Raw genomic sequence first — 22,581 nt, 5'->3', positions numbered from 1 at the left:
TTCTCTCCCGCCACAGCAATTATGGCCACTGCAATTGGGTCATTAATGACGTCATTAGGAGGTAATGTACATGCAATGATGTGTTAGAATGTAAGCTCTTGGAGGGCAGGACTGTTTTGCCCACTGTTGTATCCAACCATCGGCCCCTCACTGGTGCTCAGCAAATCATTATGGAAAGGGAAAGGTGGGGATCCATGCCTGCCTTTTCTCCCTGGTATCCCCAGCCCCTCATGCCACGCCTGCTCAGAGATTTTTGAAGGCTTACTCTGTTCAAGGCTGCATTAACCACCCTGTATACACCATCTCATTGAATCCCCACAACCACCTTCCACGTTACAGTTGGGCAATGGAGGCCCAGAGAGGTTGTGTCATTTGCCCAAGGTCACACAGGCAGTAGGGGGCTGTGTCATGATCTGATTCCAGGTCTTACTCTGTAGTGAGTTGGATGATGGCCTTCCAAAGTGAAGCCCATGCCCCAGTCCCCAGAACCTGTGAGTGCTACCTTAATTTGGAAGTTGTATTCAGTTACAGATCCAGAGATGAGATATCTTGGATTAGAGTAGGCCCCAAATCCCATGACCAGTGTCTTTAGAAGAGAAGAGGCGGCGGAGGGAACCTACAGAGAGGGCAGGCGGAAGGCAGGGCTACAAAAACCAAGGCCCACCAAGGCTCACTTGCAGCCACAGAAGCTGGGAGAAGTGTGGATCGGACCCTCCTTCAGAGCCTCCAGAAGGAACCCACCCTGCTCACACCCAGACTTTGGACTTCTGGTCTCCAGAACTCAGAGACAATAGATTTCTGTTGTTTTTAGCCATGGCAGCCCCAGGAAACATAGACCCCAGACCACAATGGTGCTGTACCCAGTGCTTCTCACCAGGCCTGGAAGCCAGGGGCCACACGAGGCCCAGGCTGTGTGTCTGGGGCCTGCTCACATGCCTCCTCTGGGCCTGATCACTGTGTAGTAAAGCAGCACTCCAGACACCAAGCATCCCTCCAACTCTGACATTCTACAACCCTCCAGAAAAACCATGAGCCAGGCGAGCAGGGCTATGTTGGGATTTTCAAATTTATTCCAACGTGCTGTGTGTTTTTTTTTAAAAAATATCCTCAGGCTGAACACTCAGCCGGAGCTGTAATAAAGGCAATTATTATACTTGTAAAAACCTCTCATTCACAGTACAGATGTAATTTACAACAAAGGTCACACACGTCAATACTGAGCATTTTTTTCCTTTTGTACATCAGACTCTGTGCTTTAGACCTGCATGGATTTTTTGTTGACTTTTTTTTTTCTTTTGCACTGATATATACCATACCGACATTGCAAGATGCAAGTATAGAAACTGGAGTTTAAATAAAATTACAGGCAAAACTACCCCATCCCAGTGTGGCTGCTGTACATATCTACAGGACAATTTTTGGAATGTATTGCCATTTAAGAACATAGAAACTCTCTACAGACAAGTTCACATACGGAATACATACACCTTTTAGAAAAAAAGGCAAATATTTATCTTACAGAGCGCATGTATCTTACATTTGCCTACACGTTTCTTTTTTCTGTTTCTTTTTCTCTTCTTTCTTTTTTTTTTTCTTTAAACACTAGGTTTAGTAAAGTGATCATAAGTGCCGAAGCGGTTTTCTAATGGAAAAGCGGACTGGAGCCACAACACGGAAGCAGAATTTGGGGGACAGGCCTTCGGGAACTTTCTCCCCCTGCTCGATGCTGCAGATCTGTCTCCGAGGCAGGACTTTTGCTTTAAGGAGGATTTTTCTGGAGAAAGGACTGGAGAGCAGTTCAGCTCAGATATATTGCTGGTTCCTATTCAGAAGTGCAGGGTGAGAATGGAAAGGGGCTCCAGGGATCCGGAAGCTAATTCTTTCAGACTTTTTCCCACAGAGGGAAGCAGAGGGACTTCTGGGTCTGGAAGTTGGAGGTGATGGAAAAGGGAGAGTGGGCAGTTTGCTGTCGTCAGCATCCTGGAGGGTCTCTGTGGCTGGGCCAGAGTGCAAGCCATGGGCGGGGGAGCCAGGGGGTGGGCCTGGGGAACAGTGCCTCGGAGAGGAATGGGGTTAGTACCCAGAATGGCCCTGAGCTTGCTGAGGGTGGAGGGCATCCTGGAGGTTGGCCTGGGGGCTGTCTTGGAATTCCCAACAGAGGGTGAGGGCTGGCTCTGAGACCTCTGCAGTTTGGTTCCAGCCACAGTGCCAACAGCCAAGGACCAGAGCGAGCCTGGACTGAGGCATGGCTGGCTGGCACATTTCGACAGAGCACCGACAGGTGTCTATGGCAACAAATCAGCACTGCTCTTGGTACTGTCCCTCTTAACAGGGACAGGAGCGTCACACGCAAACTGCAAATGTGGGAGTGGTTGGGAGTGGGGCAGGGGGCCCCGGGGAGGGCATGGAGTGAGTGTCCTTTTCCAAATTATGGAGGTGTGTGTGCTGGGGCCTCTGTGCTCAGGGGAGCAGGGCTAGAGTCTAGCAGGAGGGGTTAGCACTGTGCCCAGTGATATCTGTCCCAAGCTGGTGGCACTGATTCCATCCCTCTGGGGATCGGTGTGGGGCAGCAGCCCTTAAGCTAGATTCTGTTTGTGCATTGTGTCCCTGTCATTGAGAAACGGATCTCTGGTGACTCCCGGTCCCTGTCCCCTCTGCCTGTGCCTGTGGGCCTGAGTGGCTGCGAGGACTCTCCCCTGGTGGCCACATTGTCCATGACTGGGTCTCCTAGGAAGGAAACCTCAGTTGGCAGCCTGTCCCAGAACAGGGGAATGACGCCTAGGAGAGCAGGGGTGCATGGCTGGGGGGAGAGGCCTGGCCATGCCCAGGGTCAGGGGTTCCGCACGGCTTGCAGAAACCCCCGTCTGCTACTTTGTAGGTCTGGGCTGGAAGATCTTGCCCAGGAAGGTTTCAAACCTGGGCTGAAGCAATGCCCTTTATCCAGCTCCCAGGCCCCAGGGCTAGAAGTGTCCACTGGTAGGGCTGAGAGGTGAGGGTGAGGGAAGCCTGGGCTGTAACTGGGGCCGGACACCTTCCCACTTCCTGTGAGGCCGAAACAACGCCAATATAGTCAAGGCTGGGCTTGCCGGCCTTCTCCCCGGGTGGGCGGGAGCCCCGGACTCTGGGCCAGGCAGCTGAGAACTGCCGGCTCACCTCACCCCCAGCACCCTGGAGCCCAGCAGACCCCCAGGGAAGCCCTTCCCTATTGTCCGGTTTGTGTCCTAGTGGAAGCTGGGGCTGGCCTGTCTACTCAGCAGAGGCCAGGGAGGGAAAAGCCCTGAACTGGCAGAGGAGGGAATTAGGGCCTCAGCCGGTGTCCTGTCTACACAACTTCAACAACTCAGGAGGCCCCAGGCACAGGATTCACATGGCCTGGCTGAGGATTTGGGACTGGTCAGGGAATTCCGGGCTCTGTAAGGCGGCTTCAGCACCTAGCCCGGGTGGGCCAGGACCATGGTCCCTGTGCTTTCTCCCCCTTTGTAGAAACGAAAGGAAAGTTCTGGAGGGTTGGGAGAAAACCTGCCTCTCCCAGGGCAGGGTAAACATGAGTTCTATATTTCAAATTGGGATTTTAATTTCTGGTCATATTATTTTTCTTACAAAGCAGGTTTTTGCCCCAGAAAATATAGGGCAGGTTCTTGAGGGAGGACATGAGGATGAGGGAGGAGATACTGGCTAGTACTGATTGCTTTGGAGAAGAATTCCGTTGACTTAGGACAATACTTCTAGGTCAAGAGAATCTGAGGAGGCTGGGAGAAGTACCAATACCATCCTCTGTGTGTGTGTGTGTGTGTGTGTGTGTGTGTAATTTTTAAAGAGATTTAAGCCAACAAACAGGCCTGGGCAGTTCCCACCAGTCATGGTTTTGGGTATTTCCTGGGGGTAGTGGAGACCTGACAATGTGTGGGGTGGGGATGAGGGGCAGAATCCAGTCCTGCTGAAAAGAGGTCCAGAAACGGGTCCCTATAAACTTCCAGTTCTGAGCACTAGAAAAGCCCAGCCATGGAAGAAATAGGGCCCTTTGAACCCTAGGGACCAAACATGCAACAAAACCCAAGCCCCAGCCTCAGGAATGGCAAGGCAATGCACCTTGGATCTTGACCCCTAGGGGTTGGGCCCTGTCACTTCGGCCTTGTGGGTAGTTTCTAGAACAAGGGAGGCAGCCTGTAGCTGGGGCCCTGAAGCAAGGCCTCAGTGAGGTGCTTTGGGAACCAGGAGATGAACAGTCAGGGCTCCTTTCGCAGCTTAGGGGCTAGGGGTGGGGGGTGGAGGGGAGGGGTTGGGGGTGGGGGACTGGGGGAATTTGTCAGGATGCCAGGATGGGTCCACAACTCAGGCCACCTGGGCATCAGGGAGCCCTGGGGGAAACCAGCAAGCTCCTACCTCCTATCTGCTCCTCTTATTTGTGTTGAAATCCTAAGAAAGGTAATATTTTCTTTTCCTTAGGAAAAAGAAAACTGGGGTTTTCTGGGCCTACCTGTGGAGACTGAGTGGAGTCCCCCTGCCTGTGGCTCCCTGCCATGGGCCACTGGCCCTTCTGCTGGCAGAGAGCGTGGCCACTAGCTGGGGTGGAATGGGGTGGAATGAAGCAGCAATAAATAGGAACCATAAACATCTGTACATAGGAGTGCTTGCTTTTACATTTAATTATATATTTTTAAAAGTTTCTTCCTTTTTTTTCCTCCTTCAGTGCATCCCCCTTTCCCTCAGCAAGTGGCTACCTCTTGCCAGCCTTGGGGGGGTGGCTGCAGACCACAGTGGCCCAGGCTGAGGCCCCACCTATACCCTTTCTCAAAAAAGCACAAAATATTCACAGCCTCAAACTCCTCATGGTTTTTTTTTTTTTTATGTGTGCGTGTGTTTTGTTTGTTTCTTTTCAAGCAACAAAAGGTATAGAAAAAGGCACAGGTAACTGCATACGTGGGAAGATAGAACAGTTGGGGGCTGAGCAGAAGCTGCTTGGACAGATGGACAGATGGGAGAGGGAGCCCATGAGAGCGAGATGATTCGAGGAAGCTGGCTGGAAACGTCTGTTGCTGAACACCGGAAGCCAGATGCTGAAGCAGTCGGAGAGAGGCTAAGTGCTTGGGGGGCCCCTGTCCTTGGGCTGGTGTGCAAGTGCCCCAGGCCCCCCACTTCCTGAGGGCTCGGGGGAGCCCTGACTGGTCCTGGGTTCCCCAGAGAGGTTCCTCCTCCGGGCTGGGAAGCGAGCGGAGGCCTCTGCCAGGCAGCCTATGGAACTGCTGCGGTCCAGGGGCGAGGCGGTGGAGGCCACGGGGTTGGCCAACGTGTGTGGTGACTCCAAGCGGGGGCTCCAGGACTCTGGCCTGTGGCCTTGGGGTAGCCGGGGCGAGGCCTCGTGCGGGGTGCAGGGGCTGTGGGTGGGCACGGGCTCTGCGGGCACCTCAGCCACTCGGGGCTCCCAGTCAGGAGGTCTGCCCAGGCCCCCACTCGTCCTCTCCCTCTCCTTGGGGTAGTCCCTGCCCTCCAGCTCCGATGAGAGTGTGAATTTGGATACCTTAGCCACAGGGGACACGGAGGCTGATGAGCTCTCAGTGGGACTCCAGCGGCCTCGCTCCTGGGCCTCCCGGGCCCCTGTCAGGTCACTGCCACCTCCTGAGAAGCCACTGACCCAGGCGGCGGTGGGCCCCGGCAGCAGGGTGGGGTGGGCCCCCGGCCGGGCCTGCACCATCTGGATCCCGCCAATGGGAATCAGGGGGCACGGGGCACGGCTCAAGTGCTGGGAGTGCAGAGGGAGGTGGCTGAAGACGTTCTCCTCTGTCCGGGCTGGGGTGTGGCCGTGGAAGTCATGGGGGGCCGAGAAAGGTCGGGAGGAGGGAGGATGAGCAGGGCCAGGTGAGTAGGTGGGACTCCAGGATGCGGCCTTCTGCTGGGGTCAGAAAATAAGACAGGGTAAGGCAAGGGCTGCGTGCTGGCACATGGAGACCCCAAGGCCTAAAGATGAGGGGTCAGGGGCTCGCCTGAGACCACACAGGAGTCCTGGCTGAGCTGGGGCGGGAGCTGAGCTCCGACTCCCTGCCCGTGGTGCTTCCCTGTGCTGGTGCACTCTCTGAGGCAGGCTGTCCCCAGCCCCGCGGTGACCATGAGCACACGCGGCCCCATGGTCTTCGTGCTTCTGGCCAGCACGCCTGACCGCCATGCGCCTGACCCTCTATCTTGGTTCTGCTGCCTCTCCTGTTCCTAGAGTGGTCTTGACCCAACTCTACCCTTGGATATGAGGTCCCACTCTAGGTTCTTTACCTTCTCCCACCCCATCAGGAATTGTAATGTGACCCCAAAATTAAAGACCAAGGAAAGAGTCGCAGCCCGTGTTCCTCCAGGAGCTTGAGCCTCTGATGGTGTCGATGCTGCTGGTAGTGAAGGGTGGTGTTGGGTTATGACAATATGGCGACAGAAAAGGCACTGGGAGGTAAAGGTAAGTTGACAGTGACGGTGTTGCATGGTGGTGGCAGTGACAGGATGGTCCTGGGCTGCCGACGTGGCAACGCTGATGGAGCTGACCCAGCGGTGGCCAGGGCTTGTTAGTGTAGTGACGGCAGAGATGGCGTTGGGGACGGGGACAGTGACAGTGCTGATGGTTTGGCAGGGATGGCGTTGGTTGTGGTGTCTCTGAGGCTGCTGGTGACAGGGCTGTTGGAGATGTGGGGTCGGGGGGCTGGGAGGGGAATGGCACCAGCATTTTTCCACCTGCATCCAAGGCCAGCCCCAGCGCCCACGCTCTGCTGCTTCTGAGGCCACCCTGGCCGGCTTCGGGGGCCCCAGCGTGGTGCCTGCCCCAGGAGGCGCCCCACAAACCTCTGCTATGTTGTTAGCAATCACCGAGCTGGCAGGGCTGTGTAGCTATGGGTCTGATGCCTCAGGGAGGGGTGCAGGAGTGCACTGAGCCCCCCTCCCCACCCCCCGATCAGGACGAGCAGCCCAGCTGCTCAGGGGCAGGAACTCACCCACGTGGAGGCGCAGGTCTCGGGGCTTCTGCCAAGAAGCTTGTGAGGTAGAGGCGCGGGCGGGTGGAGAGCCCGCGGGGCCAGCCCCGAGCCCGGGCTGCGTTCGCCTGCCGAGGGGCTGCCCGGCCCAGCCCAGGCCCACTTCCCTGGCAGCGCTGACCGTGGTGGTGAGTCGGCCTGGCCCGGGGACCGTCTCCTGGTGGGTGAGTGTCTGGGGGGGCCCGGGTCTGGGGCCCCCTTGCGTTCGGGGGGCGGATGCGCTCGAGAGGGCAGTTCTCTTCCCAGGGGGCGGGGGGTGAGAGGAGATAGCTCGAGTCGTGGAGACCCACAAGGGAGAGGGCCCGGCTGGGGGCCAGGCGGGCTGGGGGCGGAGGCCTGTGGCTCTCGGGCCGGTGAGTGTCGCTGGGGAGACGAGTCGCTTTTGCTTAGTGAGTGTTTGTGGGTCAGTTGTGGGCGGCTGCCTGCTTCTTTGCTTGGGGACCACGGCCTCCTTGGGGACACAGCCTTGGAGCTCAGGGCTGAGCCTGTGTCCTTCTCCACGGGGCCCGAAGGGGCCGGTCCCAGCCGGGGGAGGCACAGGGCGCTTTGGCTGGACATGGAGCAGCTGCCGGCTGCCAAGCGCTCGGCTTCCAACCCCGAGCTGCCCCGCGTGGCCTGGCTGCCCGAGGTGGCATCTGGGGGCTGAGGGCCCGGACCGGGGGAGGAGTCTGCCGGCAGCGGGGCCAGTGGGCCAGGCGGGGGTGCCTCTGAGGCCGGTCCCGATGGCTCGTCCTGGCTCTCCTCTTCATCCTCATCCTCGTCTTCGTCCAGGTCCGAGTCCGAGTCCGAGTCCTCCAGGTCTGAAAACTGGTGCTCCGCCACGGCCTCTGAGCCCTCTCGCCCTTCTGAGTCCTGGAACGGGTCATCACTGGTTCCTGAGGGGTGGACAAAGGAGACCCTGGGGTCACAGCCGGCCCCACACACTGCCCTCTGTGCCCGTGTCCTTGTTTGCAAGCCGGGCCTGATAGTTGTGGTCATGGCTCGAGCTTGTGGAGAGGATGGGGGCCACCACAGGTATGGGAACACTTCGTCAAGAATCCCAGTGAACAACAGTTACCTTGTAATCTACCCTGTGCCAGGTTCCTTCTAAGACCTTCACGTGTGTTAATTCATCTAGTCCTCAAATGATCTCGGGAGGTTGGCATTGTTCTTATCTTCATGTTACAGATGAGGGAACCAAGGTAAGCAAGATTAAGTAGCTCGCTCAAGTAAGATAAGTCCCAGGGCTGGGACTGAACCCTAGCAAAGGAGACAACCCTTTTTGTTAGTTTGTCTCTTCACTAGGATGTCAGTGCTGGCTCCCCGCTGAGCCCGTGAAGTCACCTTGCTGTGCTGTCATCTCCCCCTTTGTCAAATGAATGTGACCGTCTCACCTCCCTCACCGGGTTGGCCAGGAGGAGTAAACACACACCTGGCACAGAGAAATGGCTCAAGTAATTACGGCTCCACAATACGCTCATGAAGGAATCTATCATCCTGGGACCCAGCAGCCAGGCTGGCCGGCTCAGCAGCTCCAGCCGCGCTCAGTCTACACACGCATCTGCCACGATGGCCAGGCCGCTGCTGGCTGGCCCAGGAGCGTCAGGCAGGGGGCAGGTCCTGGCCTCTGGGGGGGACAAGGGGAGGTGGTGGCTAAGCTGGCCTCAGCGGCAGAGCAGGGTCCCATCCCCGCTGCTCTTGTCCAAAGGACCTGTTGCACTTGCAGAATTCCTGCCGCCCCCAGCCAGGAGGGAATGGAGCTCTGGAACACCTCCTGGTCTGGCTGCTGGTGGGGCAGCCCCAACCAGCCGGGTCACTTCGAACATGACACCAGTCTAGTGTGGGCATCTCTGAGATGGGCAGCAGTCAGGACTCGGGGGAGAGCTCTGCTAACATCTGGCCCACCTGTCAGGCTCCTGAGGGTTTGGGTCCTGCTGGCCCCTCTCTGGGCGCATCGCCAGCCCCACCGCTTCACTTGGACACACCAGCACCCATTCCACCACCGACCAAGAGAGCTGGACACACAAGCTCACTTGGACCATGGCTGCAGCCGGGCTTCCAAACTCCACCATGCCCAGCGGCCCTGGGGCTGGAAAGCCTAGTATTCGTGCTTCCGAATAGCTCAGCATGCAGCGGTAAGACGCCTGAAGTGGATGATGGTGGGTCAAAAACCATGGGGTGAAACGGGTTGGCAGGTGAAGGGCGGGCCAAGGGACCAAGGGCAGGTCTCCTGGCAGCCGGGAGCAGAGGGGAAGGAAGGAGGGATGTGGATGGGGGGAGGAGAGTATGCAAAACACATAGTTGCAGTGCCCCATGCCCTGCCTCAGACCTATTTCAGACCCAGCAGTTAGCCTAGCCTCACCCCTCATTTACATATGGGGAAATCCAGGCCCAGAGGGGGCAAGGGCTTCCTCCCCAAGATCAGCCAAGGGATAGTGGCTGAGTCAGGACTAAGGTTTACAACCCTTGCATTATTACATTGCCAGTATGAAAATGATGTTTATGCACCGAGAAGCAGGAAATGGTCTGGGTTTGGATCCCAGCTTTACCCTTCCTTGCTGTGTGATGTTGTATAATTGACTTTATGTTCAGTTTCCTCATCTATAAAATGGGGGTAAGAGCAATAAAAGTCGCCTCATGAAGCTGGTGGGAGGATAATGAGGGTCTGACACATAGTAAGCACGCAATGAAACTTAGCAGGCATCTCAAGTACCCCCATACCCCAAGCAGATGATCAGCGTTGCAAGCATCTCACGGTTGATGGTCAGAGGAGTAATTTTACTAGTGAGGGAGAGTCAAGACCAGTATCCCCTTGATATCCAGCAGGGAGGGCTCCTAAACAGCCTCTTTACCGATGAGGACGTGGAGGCCCAGAGTGGCCTGCCCTAGGCACCCAAGGCAGGAATGATGGAAGCCAAGGGTCCCCTGTGACCTGGGCTCCTGCAGGGCTGTATAGGATGCCTTTGCCTGGGGGGCCCATCCCCAGCGCCCCCCATGGCGCTGCCAGTCCACTGCTGGGATCACCGGCAAGGCTCCATCCACAAAGCCCAGCCAGCTCCAGGCCTGGGACCAAGGAGGAGATGCAGAATGAAGCCTGCGAGGACGCCGAGGGGGTCTGGCCACACGGTGGCGCTGGTGCCCAACCTCCTCACTGTCAGGGGCGCGGCTGCGGCGGGGACCTGGCCACAGGGAGGCAGTGGTTTCCAGGCTGTGCTCCCCAGCGCCACTTGGTGTCTAGCAGACAGGCTCCTCCCTGAACCTTCCTCATCATCATGGGAAGTGGCAACTCCGTCCTTCCACTTTCTTAAGCCATAAACCTCGGACTCATCCTTGGCTCCTTTTTTCTCATGCCACCACCAGTCCCCCTTCGTGGTAGCAAAACCTGTCGGTTCCACTTGCAGAATGTTTCCAGAACCCTACCACTTCTCCCCACCTCCACCCAGTCCAAGCCAACGTGTGCTCGGCCTGACGAGTGCCTCCAGCCGCACCCCTTCTTGACCGTCCTCTGCACACAGAGTCACTGAAAGCTGGGGGACATCACTCCGCTGCACTGCCAAGCCAGTCCCTTGACCTTTATGGCCTTGTTCTCTGAGTTCATCTCCCCCCACTTGGGTCCTCGGGAGCTCTGGACCTTCTGTTCCCTCTGCGGGGAGAGCCTTTCCCCAGACCCCCACCCCCACCCCTGCCAGCTTCCTCACCCCTCCCTTCACAGTTCTCTGCTCACACCTACCAGAGTGAACCCTCCCCACATCTCCCAGCCCCTCACTCACATTTTTCCTTCCTACTCATTGACCCTGCCCTATTCCGCATTTGTTCACTGCCCTGCTCCCTTCGAGAATGTAAGCTTCCAGAATAAAACATAGTTCTATTCACTGTGGGATCTCCAGCAGCTCGAACAGAGCCTGGGACAGGGCAGGTGCTCAGTAAATATTTCTAGAACAAATAGCACTGATTTTATCCTCAAACAAGGTGGGTATGGTTATCCTTTTTTGCCTCATTGGGAAAATGAGATTGGGAGAGGGGCAGGGACCAGCCCTGGGTCCCTCAGGGGACCCTCAGTGAGGTGCAAGTTGCAACCTCTTGACTCTCACCCAGGGTGGGCTCTGCACTCGGGCTCCGGCTCCCCTAGGTCCAGCCCACCAGGCACTGGGGTGGTGTGCAGCCAGCATTTTGTGTGACCTTGAGCAGCCGCCTTTACCTGTCTGAGCTTTACTTTCCTCAACCTAAAATGGGGCAACACAAGTTTCTACCACTAGTTATGAGGACTCAGTGAGACAACAGGTGTAAACGGCCTAACGTGCATTCTGGTAAGCATGGTAACCCCACATTCTCATTTTGGTGGCAACAGCCCCATGTTCACTGTGTTCAGCTCAGTAGAGGTGATTTATTCCTCCTAAAAGGAAACGTGCTTTAACTCTTTTGTAAGACTGTAAATAGATCTTGAAATCAGAAAAACAAAGACACACGCACACACATACACACACATACACACCGCCCTTTGTCGCACTCTAAATCCTGATTCTGATTTTAGGGAATCTGGCCAAAGGGTTGCTGGGTACAGGAGGAATGCCCCTGGCCTCCCTGACCTCCCTTTGCCTGGGGTGGGGAGGGGGAGACGCTGTCCACCTGCCACAGTCCGTCTGGCCTCCTCCCCGGAAGCTGTGGCTGACCAGGGCCTTTGACTCCCCCTCTCCTCTGCTGGGCTTTTCCAGAAGTAGGCTCTAAGGTGCCTCTTGCTGATGGAGGACTTTGGCCATGGTGCGGTGCTGGGGATGTGGGATGAGATGGGGAGGTGGCAAGGGGCTGTCAGGTCTGGCTTTGGCTCTCTTGAAAGCTTCCCAAGTTCGAAAAGACCCAGGTGTCAGGCTCAGGCCCAGAGTATGGAGGTGTGGGTGCGGGTGTGGGAGTGTGTAAGAGTACGTACGTTACGGCATCACCGGGAGGATTTATGAGATAATTCACAGCACGTGTCTACAACGCGCCTGCCACAGAGTGGGTGCTCGGGCAATGTTAACCACGATTACTCATGTGCTAGTTTATTCAACACACATTCACTGAGCACCTGCAAGGTGTCACGCATGCCAGCTCCTTGGTAGATGGCAGCGCACACTCGCTAGGATGGCACGGCAGGGACTGTGTTTGGAGAGGCGGGGGCGACCCCCCTGTGAATTTAACCTTTCTCTCCCAGTAGGTGGGAAAACTGTAGGGGAGGGCCTGGAAGAGGGAGAGAGAGCAGGGAGAGGACAGAAGGGAAGGGAGGGCATGGGGACAGGTGGAGGGGCAGGCAGAGGAAGAGGGGGAGATGGCGGGGGGTGGGGGGAAGAGGCAGGGAGGAGGGAGGTGGCAGTTGGTTACCTTCTTCGGCTTCCTGCTCCTCCAGCACCCCTGTCTCTTGGCACTTTTTGCTGTGGGCCTTCGACTTCATGTGCTTAGTCAGATTCCCTGGAAAGAAATGAGAAGGGACTCAGGCTCGGCCGCGGGGCAGGGGGCCAGCGTGGGCCCAGGGCTCACAGACACAGTGCCTGGTGGGCAGGCTGTGGCTTCGAAGACCTGTCAGGGCCCCTTGGGCTGCAGGGGCTGGGAGGGGCCGGGGGGGGGGGTGCCGGGACATCCTTGCACCCAGGTGCTCAGGCTGGGAGGAGCCCCACAGCCACCATTCAGGACAGTACCCAGGAGCTGGGGGAGGGCGGGGAGGGGGCTGGGAGAGGGCAGAGGGTGTAATGAGGAAGTGAGATGCTGGTTAAAAAACAAACAAAAAAGAAATTAAAAAGACAACTCATGTGTAATAGGTTTTTCCGCTTTGGGTTTAACTCTGGGCCCAGCAGCTAGTGACCCTCATTGAGCAGGATTTTTGGCCTTCTCAGATGCTGGGATTCCCAGAGGGCCCCTGTTAACCGATGAGCTGGGTGGGTACTGAGGATGCCCTTCCAACTGAGGCCACACGTAGTGGCAACCCACAGGGTTTAGGAAGAGGAACCAGGACAAAGTTACTGTTAGAAACGGAGAAAGAGCAGAAGGTGTAGGGAAGTCTGCTGGACAGGGACCTGTGAGCCACAAAGCTGGGGCCCAAGCCCTACCTTCCTTAGAGAAGTCCTGTCCTGGGCCTCCGTTTCCCCCAGGTCACTGTGCTGTGTAGACACAGGCAGGGAGGGCTGGGCAAAGGCTCTGCTCACTCCATCCCTGACTCTGCCCTAAGCGGTCCGTCCAGCCCCACAGCTGATGAGCAGGGGCGGCAGTTCTGCCATAAACCTCTGCGGGCAGGAGCACCCTGGGAAGGAGAGGCAGAGCACCCCAGATGCCTCAGGATGTTCCTTTGGGCTCAGCAGCCACCTCCAAATTGTGATGGTCTCACTGTGGCCCGCAGATTGCTACATTTGCACATGATGGTTCATATGATAATCCTAAGTGCCCTGAGTCAGGTGCTCTGTCTCACTGAGCTTATTAGTTGGCAAGTTTGACTAGATGGATGGAAGAGAGAAGAATGGACACTTCAACGATGCATGGAGAGACTGGTGGGTGGATGGATGGATGGATGGATGGACGGACGGATAGATGGGTAAGTGGATAAGAGGAAAAATGGAGTGAAGGAAGAACAGGAAGAATATGGACAGATGGACAGGGCACTGCATGGAGAGACAGATGGGGAATAGATGGTTAGATGAAAAAAATAAATAGGAGGATAGTTGGAAAATGGGCTCATAGACAGGTGGGGAGCTGGAGAACTGGAGAGGAGGGAGAGGCAGGGGTGAATGGGAGAGTGGCTGGTTGGGTTGCACGGGTGAGGGGCTACATGCAGGAGGGGCAGACAGGAGGATAAAGGACTGGGCAGGTGGATGGAAGGATGGATTGGTGGGAGGACAGATGTGAGAATAGGAGGAACAGACAGGACGAGAGAAGAAATGGAAGGATATATGGATAGGAAGACAAACTAGGAGACGGGAGAAATGGCTAGATGGGAGGATAGATGGATGGGTGGGTGGGTAGAATAGGAGAGAGTCCACGGGTGAACCAAAGGGTGCTTCGTAATCATTCTGAGAATTTTAAGGAATTTGTAGGGTTTTGCTGAGAAGGTGATGGAAACCTTAACCTGGGATTCCCTGAGGTACGTAGGTCAAGGGCAGCAGGGATGGAAGGGGACTTGCTTCTTTCCTTTCTTCCCTTTACTCCTAGTCTGTGACTGTACCCTTCCCCACTCAGATTTTCCTTCTATAACCAGACAGAAACCTGGATCTTTTACTCCTGGCCAAAGGGAAAGCAGAGTCAGAATTTCCAGAAGCATTCTGGGGCCAGAGGGTCCCCAAGGGTCCCTACCTAACACTGGGGGCCTCTGCCCTGTCATGAGCAAGTAAAGCTTGAGTAGGACGTCAAGGGCTGGTGAAGGCAGCTGGGGTCTTCCATGGGCCAGAGATATCAGCGGTCTCCTGAGGTCCTGGGACTGGCACACTGTCCCCAGACCACAGAGGATTGTTCACACTGCTCATTCTGGCTATTACATCATTTGCTATACATGTTCCGTCAGGAAGGTTTAGGTCTCTTTTCAACAGTCAGGTGCTGAGCACACCATGGATGCACAATCACCACATATGGGCAATGCTCTCCTCATCACAGAAGCAAAGTGTTGGAAGGAACCTCACAGACCATGGAACCCAAGCGCCACCAGGCCCAGGGTGGGGGGAGGGTGGTTTCTTGCTTCTGCTCTAACTCTGGGCCCCGTGATGCCGTTAGACACGATCATTGACTGTCTCAGCTGCTGGGATGCCGCGGGAGGGCTCCTGTTGACCAGCACAGTAAACCCACCAGCCCAGGCCCCCCGATCGTACAGAGCCCCGTCTAGAACCAGGTTTGGGGGCTCCAGGGGTCTTGCTTGCTGCACACTGGCAGAATCGACCCGGGCTGGTCGAGGAGCTTGCTGGCCCCGGGTTTGAGTTTGGGCTCTGCTGCTTGCGAGCTGTGTGCTCTTGGGCAAGTTTCTTAACCTTCTGAGCTCCCGTTGCCGCAACTCTGAAGTCATACCTACCTCTCGGGGTGCTGGGAGGAGCGGATGGGCCAGTGTGGGGAGAGGGCAGCACAGTGTGCCTGGCACACAGCAGACGCTCGCCTCGTGGAGCCCCTGCCCTCCCGAGCCGGGAACCCAGCCCTGCCCGCATGACCACCACCCTGTACTGGGTGCCAGAGACTCTGCCAGGCGCCATGCTGGCTGTGGACAGAGAGGCGGATGGCTTCACCCTCCGGTCTGGGCTCAGGGGCTTCCAGGAGAAGGTGCCGGTGGCCCCTGGAGGCTGCAGGGAGGAGTCGGGGAGTCTGAGGGGACTCTGCTGGGACAGGCCGTGTGGTGTGGGTGACAGGAGACGACCTGGCTGAGCAGCCCCAAGTGCTTCCCGGTGCCCTCCCTGACCTCCCCTCCCTTGGCCTCTTCTGTGAACTCAGGGAGGTGAACCCCGTGGCAGCAGGAGCCTTTTTTCGGCTCGGACATCACTTCTCTGTCAAGGGGCAGAGCCTCGGCTTGCCGGGCACACCCACAGCTTCTCACAGTCGTGTCCCCCCCGCCCCGGCCACAGGCCCCAGAGTCCTGGAATGAAGGAGGAAAGGCAAGCGGATGGAAAATGGTGAGTGTCTGGAAGAGAGGCGGGACCTCTGCCGAGGGCATCAGCCAATGACTCTGCCTCCTTCAGCTCGGACCCGCCGCCCTCCTTCTGCCCCCGCAGCTGTCACCGCTGTCCCCTGCAGCGACCGGTGCGAGGGCCTGTACGTGGCACAGCCACCCCGCTGGCATCCGGGAACCATCTGAGAAGAGGAAAGGGGACCCCCCGACCTCCGCAGGGACATCCTGGCCGCCTTTCCCATGTGCCCCCCGCCCCCCCGAGATGCCTCAGCTCGCGCCCAGGGGCCCGAGCTGCCGCCACGATGTCTGACACGGACACGGAGACACAGACAGGCAGACAGAGACGGACAGGAAGGGCTCCCTGGGCCTGGGCGCAGCCAGGTGGTGGTGCGGGAGGGGCCTGCGGAGCACCAGGCCCAGCCGGAGCCCAGGGGTGAGAGGGGAGGGAGGGTGTGCAGCCTGAAGGAAGCCGAGAGCCTGGGAGGAGGCGCCGCAGGTTCCCGAGCCATGGCTGAAGGCGCATCGCTCCAGGAGGCCGAATGGGCCCTGGAGGAACAGGAGCCTCAGCGTCCTGCACCGTCCCTCACTCCCCACGTGCAGGGACAGCCACGAGCAAGCTTCCTCTGCTGCAGCGGGCCACCCCAGCCCTGACCGGCCCCTCTCGGCAGTCACAGTTTGAGAGTCCACCATTTCAGATCCGCTTACTGCTTTGGCTCTGAAGGTGTTGTCTTCTGGAAGCCTCTATGAGCACTTGAAGAGAGCTCAGAACACTCCCTGATCACTGGCTGAGAACAGAGCCTCCTGGGCCTGGCCTGTGGGGCAGTGTGGGCGAGCCTGCACACCTGGGATGCCACGGCCCAGGGCATGCGGGGGGTCTGCAGCCCCTCTGCTCAGGTTATGCCCTCTGGCCCTTCCGGGGCTCTGTGCCGGCTCAGAGGGACCCAGGAAGGGACTGCGGATAGGCTTGGCAGGGCCTCCAATGGGAAGAGCTCTGGAAAAGAGGTGTTCCTGCCAGGGACCAGGCCTTTTCTCTCCACAAAGGCAGGGGGCAACTGAACAGGGACCCCTCTTTGGAGAGACTGCTCTGGCTGGGAACTTAGTCAGATGGGTTTTTCTAGTCTCACATGGCAGGGGGAAGGCTCCCCGAGATGGTTCTGTGGGCGCTGGACACAGGTGTGCTCTGGATGGCCCTGGGCTGGGATGCACTCTCAGGACTGGGCTCCTCACGCCGAGAGCAGAACAGGGTGGTCCCCTGGACACAGCCTGGAAACAGGGACAGCCATTGTGACCCACTCTGGAGGCCACCTGATCGGTCACCTGATTTTGCCATTCCTTCCAGAGAAGGGATCTGCTCACCGAGAGGAAGGTGATGGGGGTGATGACCTGAGGTAGGGGTCTAGGTTCTTGTTACAGCTCTAGCGTTAACAGTCACTTGGTTGGGGGGGACCCGCTTTCTTCACCTTCAAGGGTGTTTTGGACAAGAGGCTTTTTACTCTGTTACTTAAATTATCAGTCAACTATTCCCATCTCTCTTCTTCCATAAAATTCCACTGGCCGCCTAAGATCAGAGGGAGTGGGACTGTAGGGGACACAGTGGGGACAGAGCCCACATCCAGGGCCAAGGCATGCTGGGTTGCGCTGCCTTGGACCTGGCAGGGCTCTGGGGCTGGATGCACCCATGACGCGGGGGGCCGGGCTCCAGGACTATCTGTCCTCTCTGGGGACCCTTTGGAACATTGTTTATGAGACGCCAAGAGAGCAGAAGATCAGAGAAAGAAAGTGGGAGGGAGGGCGCCTCCATGCCACCCAAAACCTAGGTGGGAAAGGTTGAGGTCCACTGAGAAGGATGGCCAGAGGACAGAGGAGGGCATGGGTCAGTGGACGGGGTTAGGAGAGCAGAGACAGAGCTTGGGCAGAGAGGGGCCGTGAGCCAGGGGATGTGGTAAGCTGCCCCGGACCTGGTCCAGAGAGAGTGGAGGGGGCCAGCAAGAGGAAGAGGAAGGGAGGAAGGCTGGCGAACTCTGCAGGGCTTGGCCTGACCTCTCCGGCTAGAAGCAGCTTGACCAACAGAAGAAAGATCAACAAGTGGCACAGCTGAATCAGCTCTCAGGTTCTGTCCGCGGAAATGCCACGTGGCTCCAGTGGGGGCCGGCATGGAGGCCCCCCACGTGCTCAAAGGGGGGAGGCAGGACCCTCATGCCCAAATCCTGACCCAAGAATCTGCAAAGCACAAGAGGCTGAAGCCATCAGGGGGGTCGAGAGCCCCAAGCCTTCCTGGGCTTCACCTCTGTCCCTCCGCTCAGCTACCAGGAAGCGATGCGCAAGCAGCCCTGTCTTCCCTGCCTAGCCTTCGGGAACAGTCAACACAGTGCGCGGGGAGGACTCGGCCTCACTTGTTCACACGAGGGTCCGGGCAGCTGCAGCGGGACCCTTCTTCCTTTCTCAGATGACTGCCAGAGCCTGTGCTGAGCCTGCCTCGGGGCGTGGCCGGTGCGGGCAGGTCAGGGCTGCCAGCCGGGCGGGGGGCGGGCAGGCCTGTGCTGAGAGCTGCAGAGGAGCTGGGCGGGTGGGCAGGAACATGGTCTGAGTGGTGAGGCGGGTGGAGGCAGGGGCGAGCTCTGCCATGAGAAGTGACCATGCGAGTGTGCTAAGTGGCTCGGAGTGGAATGGAGTCGCAAGAGTGGTGGTGACAAGTGTGGATGCTGGAGCTCACCAGCTCAGTGGATCAAGGGCTAAGGAGACATGCAGCAGGACAGGGTGAGGAGGGAAAATGAAAACCAGGAACCGTGTGCAAGAGCGCCACCAGGCGGCGGTGGGCGGGAGCACACAGGCGGAGGAGCTGTGTGGGATCCAAGAGGACAGGCTGGGACAGCCAGGGGGTGCCACGGCCCAGTCTGGAGCCGGCTGCTCTGCCACTGGGGAGCCCAGGCAGTGTTGGGGGCGGGCAGAGCTGTCCGGGCCTCTGAGCTCTGTGCTAGGGCTCCTGGAGGGGAGCTCCCTACAGTGGGCCGGGGCAGTGCTCCAGCTGACTGTCTCTTACCTTTGGTTTTAAAAGCAAAGTGACAGTGCTTGCACACATAGGGCCGGACGTCAGTGTGGGTGCGGATGTGTTTCTTCAGCATGCTGGGCTTCTTGCAGCGAATTCCACACTCCTCACAAACATATTTCCCTCGGCCGCGGCCTCGCACATATACATACTCTTCGTTTGATTTGTACCTATGAGCAACAGGCGTCATGGTAAAGGAAAAAAAAAAGGAGGAGAAGAGGCTGGTTCCCACCTCAGAAGACGCACACGCTTCCTAGCCGCCTCCAGCCCTTCGTGGATACTGGGCGAGGAGGACTCGAACCAGAGAGAACCGCGTGGGGGCAGTGGGGGGGGGGGGCGGGTAGTCGCCCTGGGGATCCACCACGGACCCCTTGCACCTGCCTTGCCCTCGGCCCAGTACGGCTGCCCCCTCTCTTCCCTCCGGAGGCAGCAGACCCTGTGCTTCCTGCCGGGAAGTGAAGCCACAGGTTCACGGAGGGTCTCCGCTCCAGAGCCAGCCTTGGCCCCAGCCTCTGCCCGCAAAGGACAGCCCCTCTGGGCCTGCAGAGTCACAACGCGAGGGACAGAAGGTAACAACCACACTCTAGTGGCTTCAGTGTCTCCCATCTGCCGAGCGCTCCGTCCGTGCCGGGCACTTTACACAAACTAAATCACAATCACGAGCACAATATGGACCTAGGATCTGAACTTGCCTGCTCCAAAGCCTGTCCACCTCCCAGGAGTGCTAAAACCGTCTGCTCAGAAGCCACCTGGACACCGGTGTGAGGGGAGGTGGAAGGGACCGCCACCACTTCCCTGTTCTCAGAGTCAGAAACCAGGAGCCCTGCGTGCTCTCCCGACCACATCTCCAGATGAGCTGTAAAGCTCTCGGGACCCAGATTCCAGCTACCTTGCCCCCAGGAATCCCCTGGGGCCATTACATTAGGGCCCAAAGCTTTCCTAGGGCAGTTCCTGGGGCAGCCAGCCCACCTGCCAGGCTTCGGGGCCACCAGCGCTCTTGGACCTGGACCAGAATGCTCTTATTTCCACCTAGAAGGAAGCCCACGAGGCTCACACAATACGATCCTCATCAAAATGCCTCGTTAGCCTCTGATGCTATAGGGGTGCACGTCTCCTGAGTAGGGCCAAGGGGTGCTTCCTGGTGTGATTCCAGGAGAAGAGCCTTCTGATGCATGAGGCTGGGGGGTCTGATGGCATGGGTGCCTTAGGCGAGGTGCGGCCTCTCGGCCAGCTGAGCATGACCCCAGCACCCAGCACGAGGCCTGCCTGTGCCCCACACTCATGCTACACAACAGGTCCCTGCCCAGGGACCTTGGCACTCAAACTCGGGGCAGGTGCAGGGCGCAGGGAGGTGGCTGGGAGAAGGTGAGGCAGTCGGGACAGCAGCTGGGACTCAGTCCTACTCTGCAGGGGCCATGAGCTTATGGCTGAGAGGATGTCACAGGATGACCTGGAAGAGGGGACTCTACAGGAGGAAGCCAGCAGGTGGCACATCACACACACACACTCACATACACCCATACTCATACACACACACACACACTCACATACACCCATACTCACACACCCATACTCATACACTCTCACACACACATACACCCATACTCATACACTCACACACACCCATACTCATACACTCACACACACACTCACATACACCCATACTCATACAGTCACACACACAGTCACATACGCCCATACTCACTCACACACACACTCACATACACCCATACTCATACACTCATACACACCCATACTCATACACTCACACAGTCACATACACCCATACTCATACACTTACACACACACTCACATACACCCATACTCATACACTCATACACACCCATACTCATACACTCTCACACACACTCACATACACCCATGCTCATACACTCACACACACACTCATACACCCATACTCACACACCCATACTCACATACACCCATACTCATACACTCTCACACACACTCACATACACCCATACTCATACACTCACACACCCATACTCATACACTCACACATACACTCACATACACCCATACTCATACACTCACACACAGTCACATACACCCATACTCATACACTCACACACATACATACACCCATACTCACACACCCATACTCACATACACCCATACTCATACACTCTCACACACACTCACATACACCCATACTCATACACTCACACACACACTCACATACACCCATACTCATACATTCTCACACACACTCACATACACCCATGCTCATACACTCACACACACACACATACACCCATACTCATACACTCACACACACCCATGCTCATACACTCACACTCACATACACCCATACTCATACACTCACACACACCCATACTCATACACTCACACACACACTCACATACACCCATACTCATACACTCACACACACACAGTCACATACACCCATACTCATACACTCACACACACACACTCACATACACACTCACACGCACCACCTCCCCACTCTCACGCTCAGGCACACACTCTCACCTATACTCATACACACTTGCACACATATACACACTCGCTCTCACACATGCACTGCTGTCCACAAGTCCCTATGGGCCCTGGGTCTTTTCAGCTCAGCTGTGGCCAACCAATGCCTCTCCTGTTGTCTAAAACCGCCTTTCCTCTTTACAGGCCCTGACCGGCCAGTGGCGGGCACCCCGTTCTCGGGTTAGGGGCCAACTTTCACCCAATCCAGGGCAAAGTGACATCTGGTGTTCAAGGGGAGGAAGTGAAGGCTGTGGCAGGTGGTGGGGAGAAATTACTCTTGTCGCTCTTATGAAGAGCCCCCTATGGCAAACCGGGGATGCCTGTCTCCCAGGGACAGCGGTTCACCCTCCTGCAGCAGGACACCCGGACCCAAATCAGCTACCCACACCCGGATTTTAATTCCTATGTCCCTCTGTGGCCCCCGCGACCCACTCTAAGATGGAGCGAGCACCCTTTTCCCAGCCAGAGAAGAAAAAAGTGAGAATGGCTTTGGCTTGGTCTCTTCTTGGCCCTGGAGGCTCTGCTACCACCTGGACGCTAACCTCCACTCGGCCCTGCCCGGCGGGTCCATGACACCCTCTCCCCTCCAGCTTCTAATGACAAAGCATCCCTCAGTGTTCCCTTGCCCTCCAGCCCACTGCTGTGCCGGGCACTGTGAGCTAGGCCCACCACCACGCTGACCCTCCTGCATCCGGGCTCCGCCCGATGCTCAAGCCGACTCAGAGTCAGGTACTAGAATCTGGCTCCTGTGGCTGCTCTCAGACCCCTCATTTCTTCCTCCATAGCAAGCTTAGACGACAAGCAGTCTTCCCCGACTCACGCTTATGTGTGTGCGTGCAGGCACATGCGTGCACCCACATACACACACACAGAAAAAACTCTGTTTGAACCTTCAAAGGTTGTGCCTTGACTTGGATGCCTTGACCATGGAAGGTGTGTGTAACCTGCTGGGGAGTGCAAGGGGGCTTGGATGGGGGTGGGAGGATGGTGAGAGATGGAGGCAGGAAGGGGGACTCCAGGCAGGGACCAGGAGCAAAGGCAAGAGGTGTTAAGAGGCCTGACAGACTTGGTGGGTGAGAGCAGATGAGGTGGGATGGGCAGGATGGACTGGATCACCATCCCCATCAGCCCTGAATGCCATGCTAAGGAGTTTAGACTTGATCAAAGTTGTCGTAAAGATAAAGTCTCAGAGTGAGGATGTTTCCCTGGCACCACGGGGAATGGTCTGGAGGAGGAGAGACTTCAAGTTCCAGCAAGAGGCCCGGGTTCTAAGACAGGTGGCCATCGGATGGGGTAGGGGTCACAATGAGGCAGAAACCAAGATCAAAGTTTTCAACTTGGCTGGCTCAAGTGATACTATCCGTGGGCTTGGAGGGGAGCAATGCAGGACCCTCGGCCTTTGCTGAGCGTGAGATGCCCGTAAGGAGGAC

General features: G+C 57.2%; 1 protein-coding gene across 14 annotated transcripts in view; it reads right to left on the bottom strand.

Moving 5' to 3' along the window:
• Positions 1–1,048: 1,048 nt before the first annotated feature.
• The window catches only part of HIVEP3 (HIVEP zinc finger 3), a 448,346-nt gene continuing 426,813 nt past the window's right edge, over positions 1,049–22,581 (bottom strand). For 13 of the 14 annotated variants that reach the window (XM_078073303.1, XM_078073297.1, XM_078073305.1 and 10 more), the window contains 4 exons: positions 18,626–18,801; positions 12,339–12,425; positions 6,966–7,879; positions 1,049–5,890 (listed from right to left, as the gene is read on the bottom strand). In XM_078073303.1, coding sequence (XP_077929429.1) covers positions 5,078–5,890; positions 6,966–7,879; positions 12,339–12,425; positions 18,626–18,801 — 1,990 coding nt within the window. In that variant the 3' untranslated portion in view covers positions 1,049–5,077. The remainder of the gene's footprint in view (positions 5,891–6,965; positions 7,880–12,338; positions 12,426–18,625; positions 18,802–22,581) is intronic. The other variant, XM_078073308.1, reaches the window with a different exon arrangement.

Source organism: Halichoerus grypus, chromosome 5 (assembly GCF_964656455.1).
Source record: "Halichoerus grypus chromosome 5, mHalGry1.hap1.1, whole genome shotgun sequence".
NCBI lineage: Eukaryota > Metazoa > Chordata > Mammalia > Carnivora > Phocidae > Halichoerus > Halichoerus grypus.
This window is presented reverse-complemented; position numbering and strand designations above follow the sequence as displayed.